General features: G+C 30.6%; 2 protein-coding genes and 1 pseudogene across 4 annotated transcripts; 2 read left to right on the forward strand and 1 right to left on the reverse strand.

Moving 5' to 3' along the window:
- Nucleotides 1-6227: 6227 nt before the first annotated feature.
- On the forward strand, nt 6228-9989 carry LOC114185006 (receptor-like protein kinase THESEUS 1). Of its 3 annotated transcripts, none has more exons than XM_028072476.2 (3): nt 6228-6453; nt 6811-6865; nt 7050-9989. In XM_028072476.2, exon 3 carries the CDS (start codon nt 7145-7147, stop codon nt 9677-9679), a length of 2535 nt encoding a protein of 844 aa, XP_027928277.1. In that variant the 5' UTR covers nt 6228-6453; nt 6811-6865; nt 7050-7144; the 3' UTR covers nt 9680-9989. The 3 variants fall into 3 exon arrangements, with proteins under 3 accessions (XP_027928277.1, XP_027928276.1, XP_027928275.1); XM_028072475.2 differs by lacking the exon at nt 6228-6453 and adding an exon at nt 6460-6717; XM_028072474.2 differs by lacking the exon at nt 6228-6453 and having other exon boundaries at nt 6460-6865.
- A 10012-nt stretch (nt 9990-20001) lies between these two features.
- Nucleotides 20002-21168, forward strand: LOC114184690 (receptor-like protein kinase THESEUS 1 pseudogene; annotated as a pseudogene).
- A 551-nt stretch (nt 21169-21719) lies between these two features.
- On the reverse strand, nt 21720-23112 carry LOC114186047 (Late embryogenesis abundant (LEA) protein-like protein). Its single transcript, XM_028074048.2, has 2 exons — nt 22835-23112; nt 21720-22748 (listed from the first exon to the last, which is right to left on the reverse strand). The coding sequence occupies exons 1-2, from the start codon at nt 23061-23063 to the stop codon at nt 21958-21960; spliced, it is 1020 nt and encodes a 339-aa protein (XP_027929849.1). The 5' UTR covers nt 23064-23112; the 3' UTR covers nt 21720-21957.
- Between the last annotated feature and the right edge of the window lie 2361 nt (nt 23113-25473).

The following is a 25473-nucleotide window of genomic DNA, read 5'->3' on the forward strand; positions in this document are numbered from 1 at the left end:
AATAAATCCTTTTAAAAAATTTTACGAACATAATAAACATTGTAAAACTAAAAAGTAATATTACATAAGATTTTAAAATATAAAAAATAAGTTAATACAAATATTTATATTTATTATATTAATTTTAATATTTTAATTATATTTTAAGTTACGGAAAACTTTAATATAAATAAAAAAATTATAAAAATGTTAATTGGTGTATTGAAGTATGATACATATTTCAAGTATTATTTTCTAGGCACTTTCAAATTATAAACTTTAGATTATTATTGCGTAGTACAATCATATGTAATTAGTGCAATTCGATTCAAAATAGTGTAATTCAGTTCAAAAATAGTGCAATTCAATTCAAAATCAATGCAATCCGGTTCAAAAATAGTACAATCAGTTCAAAAAGAGTGAAGTTTATTCAAAATCAGTGCAATTCGGTTCAAAAACGGTTCAAAAATAGTGTAGTTAAGTTAAAAATTAGTGCAGTTCAGTCCAAAAATAGTGTAGTTCAGTTTTGACGTAGTGCAGTTCATAAAATAGTTCAGTTTATAACAGTTCAGTTCAGTTTATATTATAGTGCAGTTCAATGCAGTTCAGTGTAGTGCAGTTCAGTCCAGTTTATTTTTAAGAATAACAGTTCAGTTCAGTTCATCTGAATTGTTTTTCAGTTCAGTGCAGTTCATGCGAACCATTTTTTAGTTCAGTGCATTTTTTGGTAGTGCAGTTTTTGGTAGTGCAATGCAGTTTGGTTTATTTTGCCCAGCCCTAATGGATACCCTATGCATATATTTTTTGTCATAGCTACCCTAACAAGTGCAAGGTTTGGTTCGATTTTCAATTGTTCAATTTGATTGATTTGGTATAATACTTATACCGTTTTTCATCTCATGGAATCTTTAATGGACCTGTCACACTGTACATTTGTTGAATAAAATTCTACTATTTTGTGTTATGAAAAATGAACCCAATTAGGGTTCTTAAATGGGTATGTCATAGTATTGAATATCTTGAATGCAGATTTTCATTTATTATAGGTTATTTGCAAAAGTTTACACTTGGTTTGTTTAGTATTGGGTTAAGATTTTGCATTTGCATAGACTAGGCAGAAATTTGATTACCCCCCTCTCACAGATTTCGAAATTTGGTTTTTTTTTTATGGTTTTGTATTGTTTTAATGTTTATTTAAAATTTGTTTGTTATAATTTATATATTTTTAAGGTTTATTACTCATTTGTATTTATGTTTTAAATTTATTTGATTCTTGTATGGATTTGTTCATTTTCATTTCACTTATTACTAAAGAAACTTGGTATTGTATATCGATGTTATGGTGTAAGTGATCAGAGTAGTCTTTGTATCTAGAATGTAAGTAAATTCGAGTTTTATCTTAGATTTCTTTTCTTTTATAAATAAGATGTGTGAGGGAGACTATACAAATAATTTTACAACCGATCAGATATTTCTCACGCATGATGAGTTGATTCAGTTCGAGGGATAACTTTTAATCTTGATTTTGTTGTTCTCATTATAGATCTGATAAAGCCAATGGTTAACATAGAGGAAGACATATGTATTATTAAGTTGTGAAAGGGGTGGTAAATATAGGAAGTACTAATTTAATGTTTAACCTAGTGTATTTGACACAAGAAAATGCGATTGTCCATTTAAACTGAGAGGCAAACCAATTTCTAATGGAGATGGTTGGGTGATAAAGGTAATGTGTGGATATCATAATCATGATATGTCACACACTTTAGTTGGTCACCCATTTGTTGGGAGGTTAAAATCTATTGAACATTTGTTGCATGTTAATATGATTAAGAGTCAAGTGAAGCCTGAACATTCTCCTCACTCTTAGAGAAAATAATGAGTGTAATGTCAAAATGATAAAGCAAGTATATAATGCAAGATACACTTATAAACGATCATTGATAGGTTTGAGAAATGAATAACAACACTTGATGACGCTGTTAGAACGTGATAATTACATCCATTGGAGTAGATGTCAAAATGAATCAGAGGTGGTTAGCGACTTGTTTTGGACGCATCCTGATTTCGTTAAATTGTTGAATGCATTTAATATTATTTTGTTGATGGATACCACCTACAAAACCAATAAATATAGATTGCCATTACTTGAGTTGGGTTGACATCTACAAGGCTGACTTTCTCTGATGGCTTTGCATTCTTATCTAGTGAACAACAAACTAATTTCACTTGGGCTCTGGAAAGACTTAGAGGATTATTCATGGCATATAAGAGTTGTCCACAACTAATTGTGAGTGACAAAGATTTTGCTTTGATGAATGCTATTAGTACTGTATTTCCTTAATGTTATCATTTGTATGCTAATTCCACATTCATAAAAATGTCCAAGCGAAATACAAAATGTTAGTAAATTCTTTTGAAACATGGGATGTTGTGATGGAAGCATGGGAAAATGTAATGGATTGTGAACATGAGTCCACCTTTACTGATTGTGTTGAGCGTCTTCATCATGTTTGTATTTCATAGCCTTTATTCTTTGAATATGTGAATGACATTTGGATCATTCCGTGTAAGAAATTCTTTATAAAGGCATACACAAACTGAGTAATGAATTTAGGAAACACAACATCAAACATGTATTTCAATTTCACCATAAGAATCAATACAACTTGGCCTAACAGAAATATCAATTTCACAAATGTTCCTAAGTAAGCAACATCACAATTAACACCTAAATTCACACATCGTGAAACATAGAACTCAATTTCACAAAAAAAAAATAGTCATGCAATTTACCAATTCAATAATTCTACATGTCACACACATTGTAATTAGCTTCCCTTACCTGAAGATGACTAAACAACTAAAAAAGTATCAAATCTCTCTTTCAGCTAACGAAGCTCACAACTCAACTTAGGAATAACATAAACATGGTCATGGAACATCATCAGAACCACTAATCAATAAAGACTCACAAAGAAAACTCAGAAGTCACATGCGATTCATGATTGATCACATGCATACACAAGAACAATTGACCAAGAAAAGAGCAGAAAACCAACTTACTCAATTGAGGAAACTGATCAGACAGAATTAGAAAGCTCGCCACAGGGGTTACCCTAGCGGTCTCTGATATTTAAACAAATGAGCACAGGAGTGAGGAATTTGGAGATAAGGAGGAGAACTCTAGAGAAAAAGTTTGTAGAGAGTTGAGTTGTTTATAACTAATGAAACTTGTTTATAAAATTTCTATTTATACTTTAATAGTTTAATATTAACTAATGGCCCTTTTTTCATCACAAAAAATGTAAAAAAAAAACCTTCTTCCAAGAAGGAAACTTCTATAATTTAGTGGCTGGAGACTCATTTGAGCATATATCCATCTATGTCTCCTTGTTTGCTTGCCATAAAATACAAAGGTGATGATTTAAATTTGAAATAAGCAAGATCGAGCTTTTATAAGACAATAATAAGGATCAATTAATAATTGAAGCACTAATTTAACAAGATTAAGTTAACCATATTTTATACACAGTAAACTATCTAAATGAATCATACCTTCAACGCATGCGTGAGGAAATTGCTTACTATATAGCCATATGTGGATCTTGTCATCCTCTGGACTCCACGCATATCCATATGTTAAATTCTTTAAGACAACATGAAGCACTTTTTTTTTATTATCAATCAAGTAAAACAATTTTTAATTAAGTAGAACTTTGGATTATTGAATTGTTAAGACAACATTCATGTATGCAAACTTAGAAGAGACTCATTGTGCTCAAAATCATAGTTAATTAGTTTAACGAATAATTTCTAATAAAATATTGCTTCTTCTTTGGTGGTCGTACCTTGCAAGTAATCAAAATATGTCCTCTAATATGACCACACACAACCTCTTCCACCGTAGCCACATACATCATCCCAACCATCACTATATTCCATACCTCCATTGTAAATTCTTTAGCACGACATATTTTTTTCCTAATAAGGAGATTTTAAATTTTAGAGAAACCCTAACAAAAAGTTAAATAAAGCATTTTATGATCATTCCATAATCTATATATAATATGGGTATTTACAGTCAATTAGTGAAACAAAGTACTTAGCAATACCTCTACCTCAACTCCTTACACAACCATGCCCTCTTCCTCGCATCCTTGGTGAGGCTTCTACATCAGATCAATATTAGTCAACATTCAATCTTGAAAATATTAAAAGAAAAATCCAATCAATTCACCTCTTTCTTCTTCATATTCATTTACAGGTTTTACTTGATCAACTAGAAGAGGAGGTTGGTATCTGCATGAAAAAAGCACAGTTAAAACATTGCTAACAGTCAAAATTAAAAAGCCAAAATTTAGAAAAGCAAACAATGAAAACTGCAAATTTATAATCATTAGAATCAAATACAATAAAATAAATGAAGTTCAATATTTGTATAAGTCCACATGAAAGTAAAAGTTGTTAAGTAAAATAACAACTAGAAAGGGTCTTTAATTAAAATCCAGTATAAAAAAAAAAAAATCAAAGCTTGTTCAATATTAAAGTACCCAAATGAAAAAGTGGAAGACATTAGCCACAATAAACGGAGATCGAATGAATCACTCCTATAATATGTCCATGGGATGAAACAATTAATCCAATGATTATTCAGGTAAAATCCAAGATGATTGCTTTCATATATTTTGGATCATTGATTTTCTCCTTCCTAAAACATAAATAGACACGTGTGAATAGAGGCACCATATTTGTGGACAGACGTAGCGAGACCAGATAATATGAGAATTTCATCTGTACATTTTATTTTCATATTTATAGTTGATTATGTTAAAATTAATTTTGAAATTTAAAATTAATCTTTAATCTCAAGTATAATTACATTAATCGAAGTTAAACCATTTTTTAATTTACACTTTTAAAAAATAAAATTGTTAAATAATTAACTTATCATAATAACATATTAATGTTATACTACAACATTATAAAATTAATCATTTTTAAAAAAAATTATAATAATTAGAACTTTTATTTTTAATTATATATAAAATTGAAATTATACTAAATTCTTTAAAAAATTATTTACACTTAAACTATTTTTTTTATTTTTTCTCACTAATTAAATTAAAGATAGTCTCAATATTTTTAATTAATTAATTTAAATTATTTTTCTTTATTATAATTTTTTATTTTTTCCTAAACAATTTCCTTCTCCTTTTAGAAATACGTCAAAATTCATAATTCTAACCCGTCTTTCGGTCCTAAAACAATTTATACACGGCTGCGAAATTGACTTTTGGGAAATGAAATGTGAGAAGGTCTATTTAGGGATTTTTTTAATTAACTTTATTACAGGAAAAAGATTATTTTTTACCTAATCCGAAAATTGACTAGAAAAACTACAAAAGGTCAAGATTCAGATAGATATCACGGAAATTTGGAAGAAACAATATTGCAAAGACAGTGACTTCATTGGTCACTGTTAGTGTAAAGAAAAATAGACTTTCAACTGTTAAAGAAAAAATTAATTGATATTTAAAACTTCTACACTTTGTCAAAAAAATTATATTTGTAATAAAATAAATGTAAAATTAGAAAACACAACGACACCAATGAAAACAAAATAATATAAAGAATTAAGAAGATTAAAAAAGATTATATTCCATTTTATCCGAATTTCCTTTGAATTTTAAACATTATTATAATCTTAATGAGGTGGTTCCATTTACAATAATAGTTTACATTAAAAACATGTAATCAAATTCTTCAAATACCTACAAAAAAATATTATTTCGAAACCTACTATATGAATATATTCATGTATAAAAGATTTACACATAACTTTAAGACAAGTATTGAGTTAAACTATCTCATCAGAGTATATTACGATTATAACAAGAAAAATAATTTTTAATCAATTAATAATATAAAAATCTTCACATGAACAGTATATCAAAATCAAATTCGAATTAAATAATCCCTAATTAATTAAACATAAATTAAACCTGTGCAACAAAGGATTCTTACACCGAGGGATGTCACCGCATAATTTATAGATTTATCGACATTGCTGTGAGATAGTGAATGAGACAAACATTTCCAACAGAACAAAGACAACGATGTTCTTCTTTTTAAAACTAAAATAAAGGAGAAGAAATGCATAGTGAAAAAACAAAAAAATTGTAGAATAATAATTTACTCCAGAGAAACCTTTTAGCCATGGTGGAAAGCTAAGTTAACTGTGTTAAAGCTAAGAGTTTCTGATACGTTGTTTTATCAACTTCCGACCCTTATGTATCTTGAAGCCGCGTTAAAGTGGGTCCCACTTATCGTTGAACCCAGCGCAACAACCATTTTCTCCGAGCCATGTTCTTTTGTTTTTCTTCTCCCTTTAGACTTCAAATCAAAATTATTAATATATTGTCAAATGATTCATATTATCATATTGTATACAATAGAACCATTTTAGTAGTTGTAAGCCTCAATTCCTAAACTTCCATTCCGTTATTTATTTGTTTATTTTCTTCATTTTGTTACTTACTCGTTTGGTTACAAAGATTCTGAGTTTTGAAAACTACACCACACCACAGAATCTTCGAGTAACAGCTGGTTCTGTGGGAGTTTCAACCTTCAAGTTTGAAGCTTTGATAACACTTTTTGATTTTTATTCTTATTTTCTCTTTCTGGGGTCCACTTTTTCCCACTGTAATTGACAGCCTAATCAACAGCCTGGAAAAGGTGTTTGCATTGCGGCCACACTAAAAAGCTAAACTTGATGGGATTTCAGTGATGGGGTTCACGTAATCTAAATTGGGTCTCATTTTGTTTCAGATTTTGAGCCCTGTTAATCACTTTGGGAGAAGCAAGTTTATTCACGACTTAAAGGGTAAGTACACAACATAATTCCCTGTTAAGACCCCTATGCTGAGTTTGTGTTGTGTTGTGTTCTGCAATGTCTCGTCAATTGTGATGTTGCAAGTTGCAATTAGAATCATTGTATTTTGTCTGTTGCTTGTAACGGAAATGTCCAGTTCTGTCTTCTGAGATTGATAGATCCGAGGTTGTTGCAGGTTTTTCTGCGGCTCGGGAGATAAAGTTAAGGTTAAAGGCTTAAAGGGTATTGCTTCAATTGTTTTATGGATTGGTGCATTCTTGGGGAACTACAATGGTGATGATGAAACTTGTAAAGTGGGTTTCCTTTGTTTTTGTCGTTTATTATTTGTTTTTGGTGAATGGTTCATCTGCTACATTCACTCCTAATGATAATTATCTAATTACTTGTGGTTCATCCCAAAGTATCACTTTCCAAGATCGCACTTTCGTCCCTGACTCACAGCATTCTTCACCGGAGTTGAAAACCTCGAATTCTGTTGTTGCTAGTTCAAATTCTAGTGTCCCTTTTCCAATATATCAATCAGCTAGGATTTTCACTGAGAAAGCTTCTTATAGGTTTAGGGTTGATGAAGGTAGGCACTGGTTGAGACTATATTTTTACCCCCTTACCAACTCAGCCCACAATTTGACTGAAGCTGTTATAACAGTGGTCACTGATGATTTTGTCCTCTTGTGCAACTTTTCCTTTAGGAACTACAATGGTTCATATATGTTTAGGGAGTATGCCATCAATGTTACCTCTGATACCTTAACTGTCACCTTCATTCCTTCAAATGGTTCTGCAGTGGCTTTTATCAATGCAATTGAAGTTGTTTCAATGCCAAATGACTTGTTTGTTGATCAGGCATTGGCCCTTAACCCAACTGCACCATTCAATGGCCTTTCTGAACTTGCTTTTGAGACAGTTTATCGTTTAAACGTGGGTGGTCCCTTGCTCACTCCCCAGAATGACACCCTGGGAAGGACTTGGGAGAATGATCAGAAATACCTCCATGTGAATAGTTCAGTCACTAATGTGTCTGTTAACCCTTCCAGCATTAAGTATCATCCAGGTGTTACACCTGAGACTGCACCCAATTGGGTCTATGCCACTTCTGAAGCAATGGGGGATGCAAATGTAGCCAATTCAAATTTCAACATCACTTGGGTCTTTACTGTGGATCCAAACTTCTCCTACTTCATCAGGGTGCACTTTTGTGATATCTTTAGCAAATCTCTCAACACTCTGGTGTTCAATTTGTTCATCAATACTGACATAGCTCTTGGAAGCCTTGACCTCTCATCCATAACCAATGATTTGTCTGTGCCTTACTATAAGGACTTTGTTTCCAATGCCTCAGCAGACTCCAACATTTTGACAGTGAGTGTTGGTCCTGATACAATGGCAGATATCACAAATGCCACCATGAATGGATTGGAGGTTATAAAGATCAGTAATGCATTCAAGAGCTTGGATGGAGTTTCTTCAGTTGAGAGTCTCCTTCCTAGTTCATCATCAAGTAAAAGCAAGAAGGGTATAATAATAGGTTCTTCCATTGGAGTTCTGGCTGTCATAGCTTTGCTTGGTTTGTGTTACTGCTGCATGGTGAGATACAAATCAAAGTCTACTCAACAGGGTCATTCTTGGCTTCCTTTACCCTTATATGGAAACTCTCAAACCATGACAAAAATGTCAACAACTTCTCAGAAGAGTGCAACTGCAAGCTGCATTTCCTTAGCTTCAACAAATCTCGGACGGTTCTTCACTGTCCAAGAGATCCTTGATGCAACCAACAAGTTTGACGAGAAGCTGCTTCTTGGTGTTGGTGGCTTTGGAAGGGTTTACAAAGGAACACTTGAAGATGGGACATATGTGGCTGTTAAAAGGGGGAACCCCAGATCAGAACAAGGTCTTGCAGAATTCAGAACAGAAATTGAGATGTTATCCAAGCTTCGCCATCGCCACCTTGTGTCTCTCATTGGGTATTGTGATGAGAGATCTGAAATGGTTCTTGTCTATGAATACATGGCTAATGGACCTCTCAGGAGTCATTTATATGGAACAGACCTGCCACCACTATCATGGAAGCAACGGCTTGAAATTTGCATCGGAGCAGCAAGAGGTCTTCATTATCTCCACACAGGAGCATCTCTAAGCATAATTCACCGCGATGTGAAAACAACAAACATCCTCTTAGATGATAACTTTGTTGCTAAGGTTGCTGACTTTGGCCTCTCCAAAACTGGTCCTGCTCTTGATCAGACTCATGTGAGCACTGCTGTGAAAGGTAGTTTCGGTTATCTTGATCCTGAATACTTCAGAAGGCAACAGCTTACAGAGAAATCAGATGTGTATTCATTTGGGGTAGTTTTGATGGAAGTGTTGTGCACAAGACCAGCCCTGAACCCTGTTCTTCCTAGGGAGCAGGTTAACATAGCTGAGTGGGCAATGACATGGCAGAAGAAAGGAATGCTTGATCAAATCATGGATCAGAATCTGGTGGGGAAGGTGAATCCTGCTTCTCTGAAGAAGTTTGGGGAAACAGCTGAGAAGTGTTTGGCCGAGTATGGAGTGGATAGGCCTTCTATGGGTGATGTTTTGTGGAATCTTGAATATGCTCTGCAGCTTCAAGAGACCTCTTCAGCACTCATGGAGCCTGAAGATAACAGCACAAACCACATCACTGGAATTCAGTTGACTCGTCTTGAGCCTTTTGACAACAGTGTTAATATCATTGATGGGGGAAACTCTTTCACAGATGATGATGCAGAAGATGCTGCCACAAGTGCAGTGTTCTCACAATTGGTAAATCCTCGTGGAAGATGAGTTCTTCTGATGTGTCCTTGATTCTGGCCTTGGACTAACCAACAAGTCCTGATTTGTGAATCAATGTTATTTTCCATTTGGTTAATGCTTTTGTAATTCTTTGTTCTGTCTTTTTTTTTTTTTTTTTTCCAAAAGCAAGTTACAATGTGATTTCTGAGGGGCACCGATTGGTGCCAATTAGCTGGTTAGAAATTGTACGAAAGATATGTGTAATATTCTGTTGTACTTTGTGTTAATAAGTTCTTACAAGTCACAATAACAAGTTCTTTAGAAAGTGAATAAACTACACAAATGGTAGAGTGCTTTGATATGTTTACTTGCTCTGTAACTTTCTCTTCATATATGGCTGTTGAGTGTGCAGTCAATCGCTCTAGGAGAATAATAAGCACTCAAAAACAAACTAAAACTTTGATATTAGTGTCATCTGCTCCAACAAAGTGGGGGATCCAAAGATTCAGGGACAGCAACGATTTGTTATTATGAATAGTATGAAGACAAGTTATAGTTATCTATATATAGTATTGTATAAAGTGTCCAGCTCCACACATTAATATTAATGGTACTAAATATTATGCATAAGATAATATGACAAATACAAGTGCAGTCACGGATACAAGACTCTAAATGGGTGCGAACAATTAGAAATTATTTGAATCACAGTCCAGCAACCTTTTAAAGTAAAATTAAAAAATTAACGGGACAAAATTAGGGGACAAATATATAAAATTAAAGAGATAAACTATTTTTTTTCATATGTTTGATAGTAATTTTAATCAAATCAGAGGTGTACTTACACACCTTCATGTATACGCATGTCTGCCACATTGGTAGAAGAACAAATGATGATGTAAAAATGAAGGTCTCTGAAAAGTATTATTGTCCAAAACGTTGCTCCAAACACTATGATTTGCCTTGTCGATACTCATGTGCACTATAAAAAATGTGGAGTATTAACCTAAGTGGTAATAGTTTAGATATCAAGTTGGCAATAAAAGGATCTTATAAGGCCAAATAGATGGTAACAGAATTTCATTAGTTAATGCTTAAAATTAAGCAAGAGTGTTACAGATCATTCATAAAATTTAGAAGGAAGTAAGGGAGAACAAAAGATGCAAGCTAGATTCAAAAGTTGAATATGCAGTATGCAAGTTTTTTGACAGTATGCAGTGTGCAGTCCCCTATGACATGTAGATGGAGTAGATATTTTATTCTTAGTCAAAGGAAAGGGAAGAAAAAGTAGACATTTCACTTCATATTTAGAGTATTGAACATTTTAAAATCATGCAAAATGATTGAACACATGAAGTGGACCATAGAGAAATGTATAGTTAGTTCACATCAATGAGTCATGCACCACCCCTATTAGGGATTGATTAAGGGTCGGTAAATGATTAGATATTAAATCCATAATAATTCAAATTCATATCGTTTTAAATTCATTTAAATGAATTTTTTCTAAATCCAAATTCATATTTTGAGATTTTAAATCCAATCATTTAATTGAATTTGGATTGGATAATTTTTTGGAGTTAGAAAATTCAAATCTCGATCCACTTAATCTAAATCTCAATCCATATAATTGGATTTGGATTGAATTTAGATTAGATTACTTTTTAGATTTTAAAAATCTAAAATCATGGTGTGGCTAAGGAAAAAAATTCGAGTCGACCTCAACCAAAAATCGATCAAATCAATCTTAGAAAAATTTTGACTAAGTCAAAATTCGACTGAGTATGTCGTGATAGAAAGTCGAGCCGAGTCAACTAGGACCTAAGGTCAAACTGAGTTGACTAAAGTTAAAAGATCTAACTGAGTTGGTATAAGTTGAAAGGTTTAATGAACCTAATAATCAAATATATTAGTTCGATCTTATTGAATTTAATATCATTGACAAAGTTAATTAAATCTAATTTTAGTAAAATTTAAATTGAATTGTAGATCAAATTCATTTTATTGAATCTATATTAAATATCGAAAAATTCAATCTTTGCTCTTAATATTAATATTATCTCAATCAAAATCTTAACAGAATAAATTTATCTTTCTCAATTATAGTCAATACAAAACACAAATTTACACATAGATTCATAATACATTTTCTCGCCCACATTTTTCTTTGATCAAACAGAGACAATGCAATATTGTCCGGAAAAAATAATTTCGTATTTTAAATTATTCTTTTCAATCAATTTGTTTCTATTTTTATTTAATACAATAAATAAGAATGCAAAATAAGTTTACATAGCATACATACACGTGCGCACACATATTATATTGGTTTTTACATTTTAACACTTAACGAATACACCATTTACTTCTTAAGAAGTAAAGTGCCTTTATTTTAGGACATTTATCAAACAATTTACCTAATCCTAAAGTAAACATCTGCACCAAATATCAAAAAACTATTTTTTTTAAAATATTAATTGGATATTTTATGAAAACTGAAAGATTCTAACATATTTTCATTCTAAATTCCTTAAATTATGTTCACTTTTAAACTTTATTTTTAATATCAAATTTATTAAAATCGGTATTAAACCAATTTAGAAACATCCAAACTATTTTCGTTTAGAAAATATGGACTCTAGTTTAAAATGTAATCGAATTAAATCTTCAAACTTTTTAAAAAAAGTATATATATATATATATAACTTTTAATTTACTTTCAGTCTAACTAATTGAAATTAGGATCTATTTCAGAAAACTAGCGTACAGCTTGTAGTTTATAAGCTAACTTCTACCTGATAAACTAGTTTCTCACCAGGGAGTTCTTTACTTATGAATTCACGTTAGCTTCTTAAATTATAATTATGTGACAAACTAACTTATAAACTAGTTGATAAATGTAAAATAATATTAAAAAATATAACTATATATAATTTATTTATTTTTAAATAACTAAATTTCTATAAAACTTTTCTGTACTTCTATTTATTTTTTAAGAGTATTATTATTTTTTTATTTTGACATGTCATTTCATTTAAATAAGTTGATGTGATGAGTATTAATCAAATTTAGTTTTTTAATTTTTTTAATTTTATTTATTTATTTATTTAAATTATTACGTTGAATTTGATTGTTAAAATTTTTACTGTTTTAATTCCGACATAAAATTATGTAATGAAACATTAATTCCTTCATTGTATAATATCATTTTTTTTTTAAATTTGAACTAACTAAAAGTAGCCTAACAAATAGTACATCAATTAAGTGTCTCAGAAAAATTGAAATAAGTAATAATAATAAAAATTAAGAAAACAAGAAAATACATTAAAATATAATAGCTAGTAATAGAAAAATTAAATGTTATGAAGCTCTTAACAGAAGCTACTTTGGTATATTTATTAAACATTGATTCCAAAAATCTATTCCAAATATATTTATTTGAATATTTTTATCAAACATTTTTATGTTGGTCAAATTAATTTATAAATTATTCAAATAAGCTAATAACTACCTTTTCAGTTTTACCAAACAGATTGGAATCCAAAAAAAAAACAAAAATGTTATTTGGAAAATAAAAAAAGCAAACAAATAAGGGGTAAAAATAGCAAAATTTGGGTGGGAATAGGGGAGGCTTTCAATTTAGAATACGGGTAGCCAATACTGTGGAATGGCACAAATGTAGGCACGGTTGGGCTGTTTTCCTATCCTTCCAAGGATAGCTTCTTTCTGAACCTCCACAAATTTTCTTTCTGCACTTTGATAAAAAAAAGTTCTCATTTTATCCTTTTTATTGTAATTTTTTTCGGATTGTACAAAAAATAAAAATGAATTTAAGATTGTGTAGTTTAAAAGTAATTTTTTCTATCAAAACTTTTTTTTTTAAATTGTAAAGCCAACTTTTCTGGTAAAATGCTTGATTCATCTGAAAGCAAAATTAAGCAAATCTAGCCTTCTAAAACAATTGAAATTAGGCCAATTTTGTAAGAGCTTCCCCAATTCTACCATTTTCCTATACACGTGCGTGGACTTACCAATCAAACCGTGTTAGAGCAAAGAAAAAAAAAGAGTAACGTTTTGTTATTTATTATTATCATCACTGATAAATAAATAAATATTTAATATAAAGCAAAAACAATGACACCAAAATAGATCTCAATGACGTACCGTGTAATTCCGGAAAAATAAAAAGTCGCATGGTGAATAGATAAAAAGATTTGCATGAAAATGTTTTGTGTTGGAAGTATTCCGTCTTACGTATGCATTGAAAGTTGTAAATCCGCTGTAAATAGTCGGTGCTTTTGAGATAAACTACTTTCCTATGTAATATGCCTTATCAAATAGTGCCAGCTGTTGCAGACTGTGTAAACTTCTGAAATGCATTATCTATAAACCAAAATCATATTTTGAGTAACAGGACTAATTAAAAGGACTTATTAAAAAAAATTAATCTTACAGATGTAACCACAGTTTTTTATTTCTTTAATTTGAATGGATCGTACATGTTTAACATTTGCCAGCATAAGCAGCTTTTCTAGTGGATTCTGAAATCTTTGTAGAAAGATTTGTTCCAAACTATTTTGCTTATTTTTGTTTAGTTTGTATATGACATACTGCGAAGAAAATCACTTAATAATATATAATGACTTTTTATTGAATACAAATTTTAAATTGACTACAGATACAACTGATATAGAAAGTTTTTACTTTTTATACTGATTTTGGACTTGTTGTAGAAAGTGTAACTTTTTATACAAATTATAGACTTTGGTATTGAAAATCATGGATGACATCTTTGCATCTTTGGTCTCATCTATCAATATCAAATCTAGGTGTGGGTTTTACAGTTCTAGATTTGATTATTTCTTTGTATTTCTCAGTCTTCCAATCCTTAAGAGTGTTAATCAACTTGGCACGATCATCATCAATGGTCGAAGGATTCTCAAACAATTTGGACGAAGGCCACATGTGTTTCTTAAAGTACCATCATATTTTGGGTTTGCCTCCACCAATGAGGTTTTGGAGTTTGTCATAGAATTGGACCTCCCAATTGAAAGGGCCTGAAGAAGAACAAGAGGGGCACCAAACGTTGAAGTGAACAAAGGCATCATCGTAGGCCTAGCGATGTAGGTGCTCAGACTCGAGGATAAAGTCGTCACAAACTAAGAAGAAAGCCTGAAGAGAACGTGAAGAAGACGAAGCAGAAACATGAAAGCGATTAGGGTTTATTGTCATAATGTGCACTGTCAAATTATACTCACAATAACAATAACAAATAGTAACCATAATAACATAGATTGAGGTTCAAGACTCACCTTCAATATGTTTCCTGAAAATCCTAAATGAGAGAAAAGCACGAAAAAGGGAGTGGTGAATAGAGCATGAGAGCGAGTGTGAAGTAAAGTGCAATTAAGGAGAGACTTCGAGGAGAGCAACTCATACAAGGAGGGTGAAGTTCAACAAGAAGAAAATTAAAGATATTAGGTCAGTTATAGTAAGGCTGGGCAAAGCATATTAAACTGCACTGAACCATTAAAAATTGTACTGAACTAAAAAGTAGTTTGCCTGAACTGTACTTAACTGAAAAACAGGTCAGACAAACTGAACTGAACTGTCTTTTTGCCTAACAAAAAACTGAACTGTACTGCACTATAATATGAACTGAACTATTATAAGCTGAACTGTTGTAGAAACTGCACTATTTTTAAATTAGTTTGCACTATTTTTTAACCATTTTTTTAACTAAACCACATTAATTTTAAACCAAAATTGTACTATTTTTTAACTAAAATGTACTTCATCATTTCAATTGTTAATAAATTATTACATCAATTTAAATTATTGAATTTTTTCTTCAAATTTTTTTTATTGTTTTACTAATAAACTTAACAAGTATATTAATAACTAATTAAGTTAAAGTATTTTCTGCTATACTTATTCATGTACAATAGTTTGAAATTAATGTTTTTCCTGTAAGTAAAGAATATTTTATGTATTTACAATATTTTTAAATTTAAATAAAATATAAATTTAGTTAAAACACTATATATTTAAAACTATAAAAAATATATTTGAAAAAAGAAATACAGAGATAGATAAAATAATATAAAATTATATATAATATCCCATGATTTTGTTACATACTAAATCGATAATAAAAATAAAACTTAAGATATTATCTATAAAAATTAATTCTCCCATTATTATAATCTCTTTCATGAATACATGAATAATAGTAATTATGTGATATATAAGAAAAACACATTTTCAAGAGGAAAAAAAGAAACTATAATTAAAAGAAGCAGATTTTATTTTGTGTTCCGTATAAAAAAAATATATTTAGAAAATAAGTGTTTGAAGTATTAAATTTTCTTTATTCTAGATAATTACATTAATTAATATAAATTATATATAACACTATTTTTTATAAAAAAAATAAATATTACATACTATTTTTTATAAAATTAAGTAATTAATATCAATGAAACTGTAACTTATAATATAACCATACAATTGTTACTTAAATATATTATTATAATATAACCTAAAAAGTGTTACATACTTTTTCTTATTATTGTACATGAAATGAAAAAAAATCAAAGAGCAAATTTTGTGCACAGTGTACATGAGATGAGGAAATACAGTGAGTGTTGTACATTACTAGTACTAGCTAAGCGTGAAGCACAAAGAAAAAAAAAACTAAAATGCAGTTTAGTAATGAAACAGTTAACTCATTTAAGTTTGGTTTTCAAAAACTGTATCGGACAATAGTATAATTCAATTTTTAATACAACCAATTCAATTTATTCTAGTATAAAACAATACAATTAACTGTAGTAAAGTACAATTAAATTAATTATGCCCAGCCCTAGTTATAGTAATGAATTAGCATAGTGTTTGTTTTTTAAACTAAAAATAATATTATAAACTTGTATTTTACTATGTCGGTTCTAGTGATAATCGACACATAAAGTCTTGTATTTTATCACAAAATTGTCACCGCCAATAACGGAATTTGGAGAAAAAATTTAGGGGTGCCAAATTAAATTTGTTATATATAATTTTTTTTTGTTAGAAAAAAAAATTCATTTTTTCTCCTCATTTCCTTTGCTTAAAACAAACACACATAATAGTAGAATTCAAAAAAATATGATTATTATTCGTTATTATATCATACTATTATATTATGATACTAAACCATGAATATCATTTTAGATCAGTCCTATGTACTTCATCAATTTGATTTGGTGGGTATTGTCAAATTTGAAGACACTTTATCTGAATCGCGTTCTAATGAATTTTTAAATTCATTATATATAACTTTAGGAACTTTAGAGATTTGGTTTTCATTGTCTTGAATTCTTGGTTCTCATGAAAAGTTTAGTTAACATATATGCATTTTTTTCATCTTTATCACAAACCTCATTCTTTAAAAAAAAGAATCAATTTTTTTACTCTTTATCATAATGTTTCTAATATAAATTTATCACATTTCACCTATTTAGAACAAGATAGAATTTATATTCAGAAATCACAATTATCACAATGCAAGACATAACAAAACTTATACCACTTTAGTTAAATAAGCAACACGGTATAAATTCAAAACTTAAAAAAAAATTACCATAGGTAGCAGAAAACACAAAATTCCTAAATTTCATAATTAAGGGTTATAATAATTTAGGAAAAAAGTATAATTAGGGTTCATACCATTTTCATAAAAGAATCCCTAAAATCATAATTAAGTTTATACTAATTTGAGATAAATTTAATTTGGAGAAACATCTTAAAAAGATTCATAAATCTGACATACATAAATCATAATAAGATACTAAACTTGATCTGTGAGAGATCATGCGAGAATTACTTCAATCTCAATCTATGTGTTTCCCAACCTCTGTTTTCCAATCTATCTCTTTATATTTATTTCTCCTCACACACTTTCATGATAATTTACACGGTGAAAAAATCCTATAGCCAAAAATAATCTTAATCTCTTTTATAAATCAATGTCTCCATTAAATTTTTTATTTTATCTTTTATTATAATTCCCATAATATAAATTTAATATAAATAATATTTAAATATAATTTTAAAATATATATATATATAATAAATTCCAAAAAAAAAACTAGGGGAGTCGTGGCTCCCCTATGTCAATGCATAGTTTTGCCGTTGGTCACCGCTTCTCCTTCTATGTCGGTTATCATTGAACCAACATAGTCATTCTCATTATTTCCAATTTGACAAAATTACAAATAATTAAAAATTAAAGGGACAAATTTAGTTATATTTAAAAGAAAGGATTGTAATTGCATATTATGTTTTTTTATAGTCAAATATGTTTTTGGTCCCTTGTTCTCCTAACTTTAGAAAAGTTTGAATTTAGCTTTTTTTAACTAAATATTTATTAAGTTCTTAAGTTCTTGGTTATACACTTTAGACCAAATGGTATATTGTACATTAACCATATGGCACCCAAGAGGGTATATGTATAGTATGAACATGTCGATCAAACGACCTTAAGGAGTTGACTAACCATCGATGTCCTGTAGATGGATCGGTACACTTGGTCGGTCAGAGAAATTTTGTAGTTCAACATGATCAAACAACCTAAATGTGGTTAGTGAAGATAGATTCTGAATCAATTAAGCTGGTTGTAAGTAACACTATAAGAAATCAGCTTATTATTTACGTCATTTTTTCGTAGGTAATGTTCTCTTTTTGTAGGTAATGCGTTGTTATCTACGAATTACCTACGAAACAAATTTCATAGGTATTGAGTTGATAGGTAACTTTATCTATGAAATTATGTTTCGTAGATAAAGTACCTACGAATATTATCTATGAAAGGAAGACATAAATAATTATCTACGAATAACCTACGAACATGATTATCTACAAAAATAGTTGTGAATAATTTACAACTGGAATTATCTACAAAATATTTCGTAGATAAAAGCCCATCGTGTGCACTATAAATAAAAGATCTAGGTAAGGTAGTTTGGTTCAATTATTACAACATTCAATATAATTTGTGGTCAAGCATATATTGACTTAATCATAGAAATACCTTTTCCAAACACATCCTAAATTGTTTGGACGATTACAAACCCTTTGCACCGGTGAAATTGAGAAATAAAGTTATCTTAAGATTGAAGCACATAGGAAGTAGGAATGTTCGACCGGTCCCGCAGAAACTGTATACATATACAGGAGTTATGTTTTCTCTCTTCTTATCTTGATCTTGAGAAAATTTTTAAAAGAGATGGTCGTTCTAAATTGACAATATAATAAGAGAATTGATCAAATAAAGAAGAAACATGATCGGTGGTTCTAAATCTAATCCGTTGAGTCCTATATCTTAATCGCGGTTTCCTTGGGTCTTAGGCAACATTTGTCAAGCGATTAATTCTTGGAAGTTTCCATTCTTGCTTAACAACATAGGAAAAATAGGAAAAAAAAAATCTCGGAAATTGGTGGCAAAGGACCCATAAGCAAATAATGAGAACAACAAACTACATTATTCGGTATTCCAGTTTTTGTTGAGCAAGAACAGAGGAAACACTACAAGTGCATTTAAGTATGCAAAGAAAAAATTGGATCGTAATGAAAATTCAAGTTCATATCAAGTAATGTGCAACTTAGTAAGGAACTCATTAAATCAAGAACATACAAAAGAAATCACTTGTGAATATGTCGTTTTGAAATCTTATGAAATTTGTCGCCAGATTTAGATATTGGTGTGGAAAATGTATTGGAGAATAAAAGAGAGTTTTAAGCAAGAATGAGGTAGTCAAGAAATAAAAGTTTATATTCTTAGTCAAAATAGATTCAACTAGATCTTGAGGACCGGATTTTAATATTTAGTTTGGCTTTTCGTTTTCAATGATGTAAACCCTTGCTCTCTTGTTTATTAACATTAACTAAGTTGAAATTTGAATGTCGACAAAAAGTTGCGCTTGTTCGCGGTAGATTTCATTTTTCCAGAACTTATGTGAGTTCTTTCAATGGCTATAAAGCAGAAACATAGGTTTGAGTAGTGCCTTGAGATAGAAGATGAACTCAAAAAAAGGTTAACTTTATGTACTCATTGCCATTCTGTTATTTTGCCAAACATATGCTGCTAGAACTACTTCATTTGTGGTTCTCCGAAACCAAAATCATTGTTTTTTGCAGGTCGAAACTTTTATTCCTGATTCACTCACCAGTCTTCATCATGTTTCAAAAGTAACGATTCTATTATTATCTCTTCGATATCAATGTTCCAGCAAGTTCATCTTCTTGCAAAAAGTTTTATATCAAACAAAAAAGGGTAAAAGCAAAGATGCATTGACTCTCACCTCTTTTTCTTCCAAAAACAATTGCATTTGCCAATGGCATTACCTTCCCTCACAAACCATACTTCTACCAACATAATTCTATATGGTTATTTGGTTGAGTGTGTTCTTGGTGCCTCTGTTTTGTTGTTGTTATTTGGTTCACTTTGTTATTGCTTGTTAGTAGCTCGCAGGTCCAAGGGAAAAACTTCTGCAAGTGAATTGTCACCAACTAGTTCTTCTTGCAGAGTGTTTACATTCCAAGAGGTTCAACACGCAACCAGCAATTTTGAAGAGTGTTTTCTCCTTGGAAGTGGTGGGTTTGGGAAAGTGTACAAGGGAAAACTTGAAAACGGGGCAGAAGTAGCAGTCAAAAGAGCAAACCCTGAATCAAAACAAGGCTTGACCGAGTTCCAAAACGAGATTCGTTTGTTATCCAAACTTCAACACCCTCATATCGTGTCTCTTATAGGCTACTGCCACGAAGGGGATGAAATGGTTATCGTGTATGAGTACATGGGCAATGGCTCTTTGAGCAAATGGCTCTACGAACCAAACGAGACACCACTCTCTTGGAAGCAGCGACTTGAAATTTGCATTGGAGCTGCCAGAGGGCTTCACCATCTTCACACTGCCACTGTTGAAGGCATAATTCATAGGGATGTGAAAAGTTCCAACATTCTCTTGGATGGGAACTTTGTTGCCAAAGTAGCAGACTTTGGCATCTCAGAAAAAGGGCCTTCTTCTCTTGATGAGAGCCATGTTGTGATTAGTGTGAAGGGCACTTTTGGTTACATAGATCCTGAGTACTTCAGAAGTAGCCTTCTGACTGAAAAATCAGATGTGTATTCATTTGGGGTGGTTCTGATAGAAGTTATCTCTGGTAGGCCTGCTTTGGACCATAGTCTTCCAACAGAGAAAATCAGTTTAGCATCATGGGCATTGGATTCTGAACTAAATGGTGAGTTACATCATGAGATGATTGACCCAAATCTAGTTGGAAAAGTGAGTGTTTCTTCTCTTGAAAAGGTGTGGGGAGTGGCTAAAAGGTGCTTAGCCGAGAATGGGATCAAGAGACCACCAATGGGTTTTGTCCTTTGTTGTTTAGAAGATGCTCTCCATCTTCAACTCAGCAACGTAAAAAATGAGAAAACTTCGTTTTTAGATTACGATTTGCAACATAATGCCGAGTGGTCTTTGAACCAGATCACTGTTTCAGTATAAGGATATGTAAGGTTAAACAAAATTTAGTTTAGAAGTTCCATGTAATGTATCTATTCTTCACAGGAAACAACAAAAGCTTGTATCAGGGTTTCATAAATGAGATTTTTTAGTAGCTTCTTGTATTTTAAATATTTCTTAAATTTTCTCGTACTCTTTTTCAATGGGATAGTTTTTTTTTTTTCTTCATATGGTTATCTTTTTTGTATTATACTATTTATTTCTTAACTGGTTCGATAATATTGTATTAAGAAAAAATAGTTTGTTTATTAATTCCACAAAAAGATAAGAAAACTTTTTTCCTACTTTGCTTAATGCAAAACCTTTCTGGTACTGATTTTTAGCGAGTTTCAGTCATAGGCTAAGTGCAGGAGGTTGAATATATCGTGTAATTGAATGTTTCTAGCTTAAATTTTTCGTATCAACATCTAATTGAATGCTATGCTTCTGGTTTAAGCTATTTCAATATCTTTAACTGGAAAAATAAATATATATATATATATATATATATATATATATATATTAATTGCATAGGTTTAAAAAAGAGTCAACAATTTAAACTAAACACAACAATTTTATATTATTAGCAGCAAAATACTGCATTAAATTGAAGTTTACATTTAACATTACAATGAGGAACTGAGCATACTACAAATAAATTCAACTACATGTGTAGAATTATTCATGACTCCAAAATGCGAGGTTTCAGATTTTCACCTATCAACCACGCATTAGAGTATTGTTTCTTAACATACAGAACACAACATAAACATGGTAAAAGGAAAAGAATTCTTATTTCCTGCAAACGATTCCGAAGCCATGTGAGAACTTGGTGCAATCAAGGGTGCCATATTCCATAACTTGGGGAGTGGTCTCTTTCTCAAACGAACTTCCCTGAGAAAACACACAAGAACCACACTCATGAGAGAGCAATGACTCAGTCTTGTACCTGTCTTCACCACCAACAACAGGCATAGCCACACCAGGCTTTGCAGGGTTCTCAAAATCCAACCTATAAGTTCTACCGAGAACACCATCAACTTTTGGAGACAAGGCAGAGAACCTGAACTGAACTTCCAAGTGAGCAAAACAGTCATCAGAAGGTACTTGGTAGTTATGGATTCTGTCATCCTCTTTGGTTACTGGCACAACATTGACCAAGATTTCAGCCACATCTTTCAGTGTAACCATGACACTGTTCTTGTTCGCTATTCTCTCCACTTTCACGTCTTTTTCCTCATTGTACCAGGTGGAGAGAGGACCTTCGGCTAGGGCTACATGTTTGTGATTGTAGGTGAGTTTGAGGTAGTCAAGATCACGATCCCATTGGGGTGTCCTTGTGGCCTCAAGTGAGAAGGTTTTGGAGTTGAAGAGAATTCCAAGGGCTTGAATCCAAGTGTAGTCACGGTTCCTACCAGCGGGTCTGTGTCCGATGAAACGAGCATTGATTTGAAGGTTGGAATCGGAAACTAAGGAGAAATGTTCATTGCTCTTTCCATGGAAGTAGAAGACTCTCCCATCCCCACCAATGAAACGGGGATCATAGCATCCTGATCCTGGTGCATTGCAGTTTGGCTTACGACCTAACCATCACAAAACCAATTAAATCATAGAATATATCGGATATAACATGTATCTGATAATAGAAAAAGAGGAAGGTTTATCTTACTTCTGCATTCTGCCCTGCAAATAGGTTTGTTGCAATCAATGTGACAAACCTTAGTCTTAGGATTGGTTGTTTCACTGTTAGGGCATTCACTAGGACAGTGGATGTACTTTCCATAGCATCGTGTTCCTTTGCTGCCACAGTATAAGCTTTGATATGCCTTGGCATGGATCAAAGTTGAGACAAAAACTATCAAGAATATTAGGAGTGAACTTCTTTTGGTGATTCCCATTCTTCAATGTTCTGTGTGTTAGTGAAAAATGTAGGAAACACACAGAGACTTGAAGCTGAATGATGCAGCAACAGTCTCTGCCACAGCTATTTATAGATGATTCTTTAGGGTTGCTTCTGTATCATGAAGGTGGCTTTTGCAAACTTGTAGTTGTAGTATAATAATATAATATAATGCTAAGTTAACTAAACTCGAAGCAATGAAGAACATGGGTTCTGTTCATTGAAAGCAGAATAACCAAAGGATTCTTAAAATTATTTATTGTTATTATTGTTTCTTCTTATTAGCAGGTTACATGATTTCTGATACCTTCAACTGCAAATCGGTGGCTGGACTTGTGATAATTAATAGTTTTTCTTTTTTTTAGCCAGACATCGATATTTATTCATTTATTAAAAGAAAATTTAATTTATGTTTCTTTTTAATTTCTGTTTGAAGTTTATTTTTTTAAACAATAAGAAATATAATATTTTTTTAACTTTAATAAAATAATTATAAGATTTTATATTTCACTTTTTTTTTCATTTCCACCTGATAAAAATAAACATGCATGTATTTAAACTAATTAAAAATTATGTGAAAAGTAAAGGTGACAAAAAATAATTCAGATTTTGAACTTTAGAAATGATAGTTAAATAAAAATAAAAGTATTTCTTACGACACTTAGAAAGATTGGGGAGTAAAAGAGTGTGTAAAAGTATTAAATTTGTTTTTAATTGTAGTATTTTTTTAATTATTCTATTTAATATATGAAGAGAAAATAATAGTACCGAAGTTTTTGTATTTTATAAAAACCTTAAATTTCGGTGAGAGGGAAAGAAAAGGTCATAACATTTTTTATTCATGAATTAAATCAATTAAGCATATTTTGGTAAAAACAATAACAGATTTATAAGAGATAATTAGAAATTAAACTTATACAAATAGGAAAATAATCAAAATAATATTTTAGTGAGGGAGAATAGGAGGGAGTAACACACGCTTTTTTTTATACGCATTACATTATTAATGCTAGCAAATATTTGTTAAAAAGTACAAAAATTATAAGAGAGGCATTAAATAGCGCATGAGACGTATCAAAATTTGTTAATAGTAGATGTGTTCAAGAAAGTGTGTTAGAGAGTATTACCCATTAGAATTTTATCTTGATACTCGTTTTTATGTATTAGAATTTTATCTTGATATTCATCTTCCTTTGTATATTAGTTTCCGCTTTAAATTACTAAAACACATTTAATTTATTAAATAATCTAAGAAACTTTTTTTTTGTTCGCTAATTATTTCTAAGATCCACATTTTAATATTAAACACTTCATGATATCATGTTTGTAATTTTTTTATTTTTTTACAAATATTATTTAACTAATTTTTGGAATAGTAGAGTAATATGTGCAAATGTTAACTATGAAACAAAAATTTAATAATCATCAGATATACCGACATAAAAATAGGTACTTTTGTGTCTCTGTGTGTATTTTTTAAATATATATAATATTATATAGTAATAGATGATGATATTATAAGGTTATTAAATTAATATTAAAATAAATTTATATTTATTAAGAATAAAGTAAAATGAATAGAATGAAGAAGAGAAAATGATTACTAATAAATAAAGAAAAAAAACTATTAAGATAATTTTATAAATAAACATGTAAAAATAACTGTTGTTTTTTTTAAATGAATAAATAATTTATTGTAAAGGTTAAAATAGAAATAAAAATTATGAAAAAAAGAGAAAATAATATGACATTTATTGAAATTATCTAGAAAAAATCTAACTTTAATTGAAAGAAATATCTATATAATCATGTATTGATGTATTGCGTAAGAGATTGAGTGAGAATTGAGAAAATGTTGAGCATGTTTTCCCATATGATGTGTTTGGCGCGCGTTCAGCGTTCCGAACCTTAGGGTTACGAATTCTATTATTTGAACTTAGATGCCTTTTGCATGCCATAATACATGTTAAAATATTGTTTCTTGAAAGGTCAATGCTATAAACTTTGTTCAAAAATTACGTCAACTATCATCTAATGTCTCTACTTTGCCACACAAAGCATAGATTGTACATGGAAAGCAAAGTGTAAACCAAAAAAAAAAAATCTTAGGCATCTAATTAAAAAAATAAGTTACACTGTATATATTATTTTAAAAACTATTTTCAATAAAAATAAATAAAAGTGAGTAAACACCTGTTGAAAACATAATATGTATAAGTTACACTTTTATTTAATGTTTAGGAAGATTACTAAATTACAATCAAAGATTTGGGATTTTTATTCTACAAATATTGAAGCTAGCAACCATATATGAAGGTGGCTTAATTTTTTTTCTTCTATATGATGATAATCTACTTAACTACCCGTAAAAAATATTCTCCCGTATAAGCATGGACCGGAGGAGACAA

Source organism: Vigna unguiculata, chromosome 5, assembly GCF_037176805.1.
Source record: "Vigna unguiculata cultivar grain cowpea cultivar isolate G323 ecotype 2 chromosome 5, ASM3717680v1, whole genome shotgun sequence".
In the NCBI taxonomy this organism is placed as follows: Eukaryota; Viridiplantae; Streptophyta; class Magnoliopsida; order Fabales; family Fabaceae; genus Vigna; species Vigna unguiculata.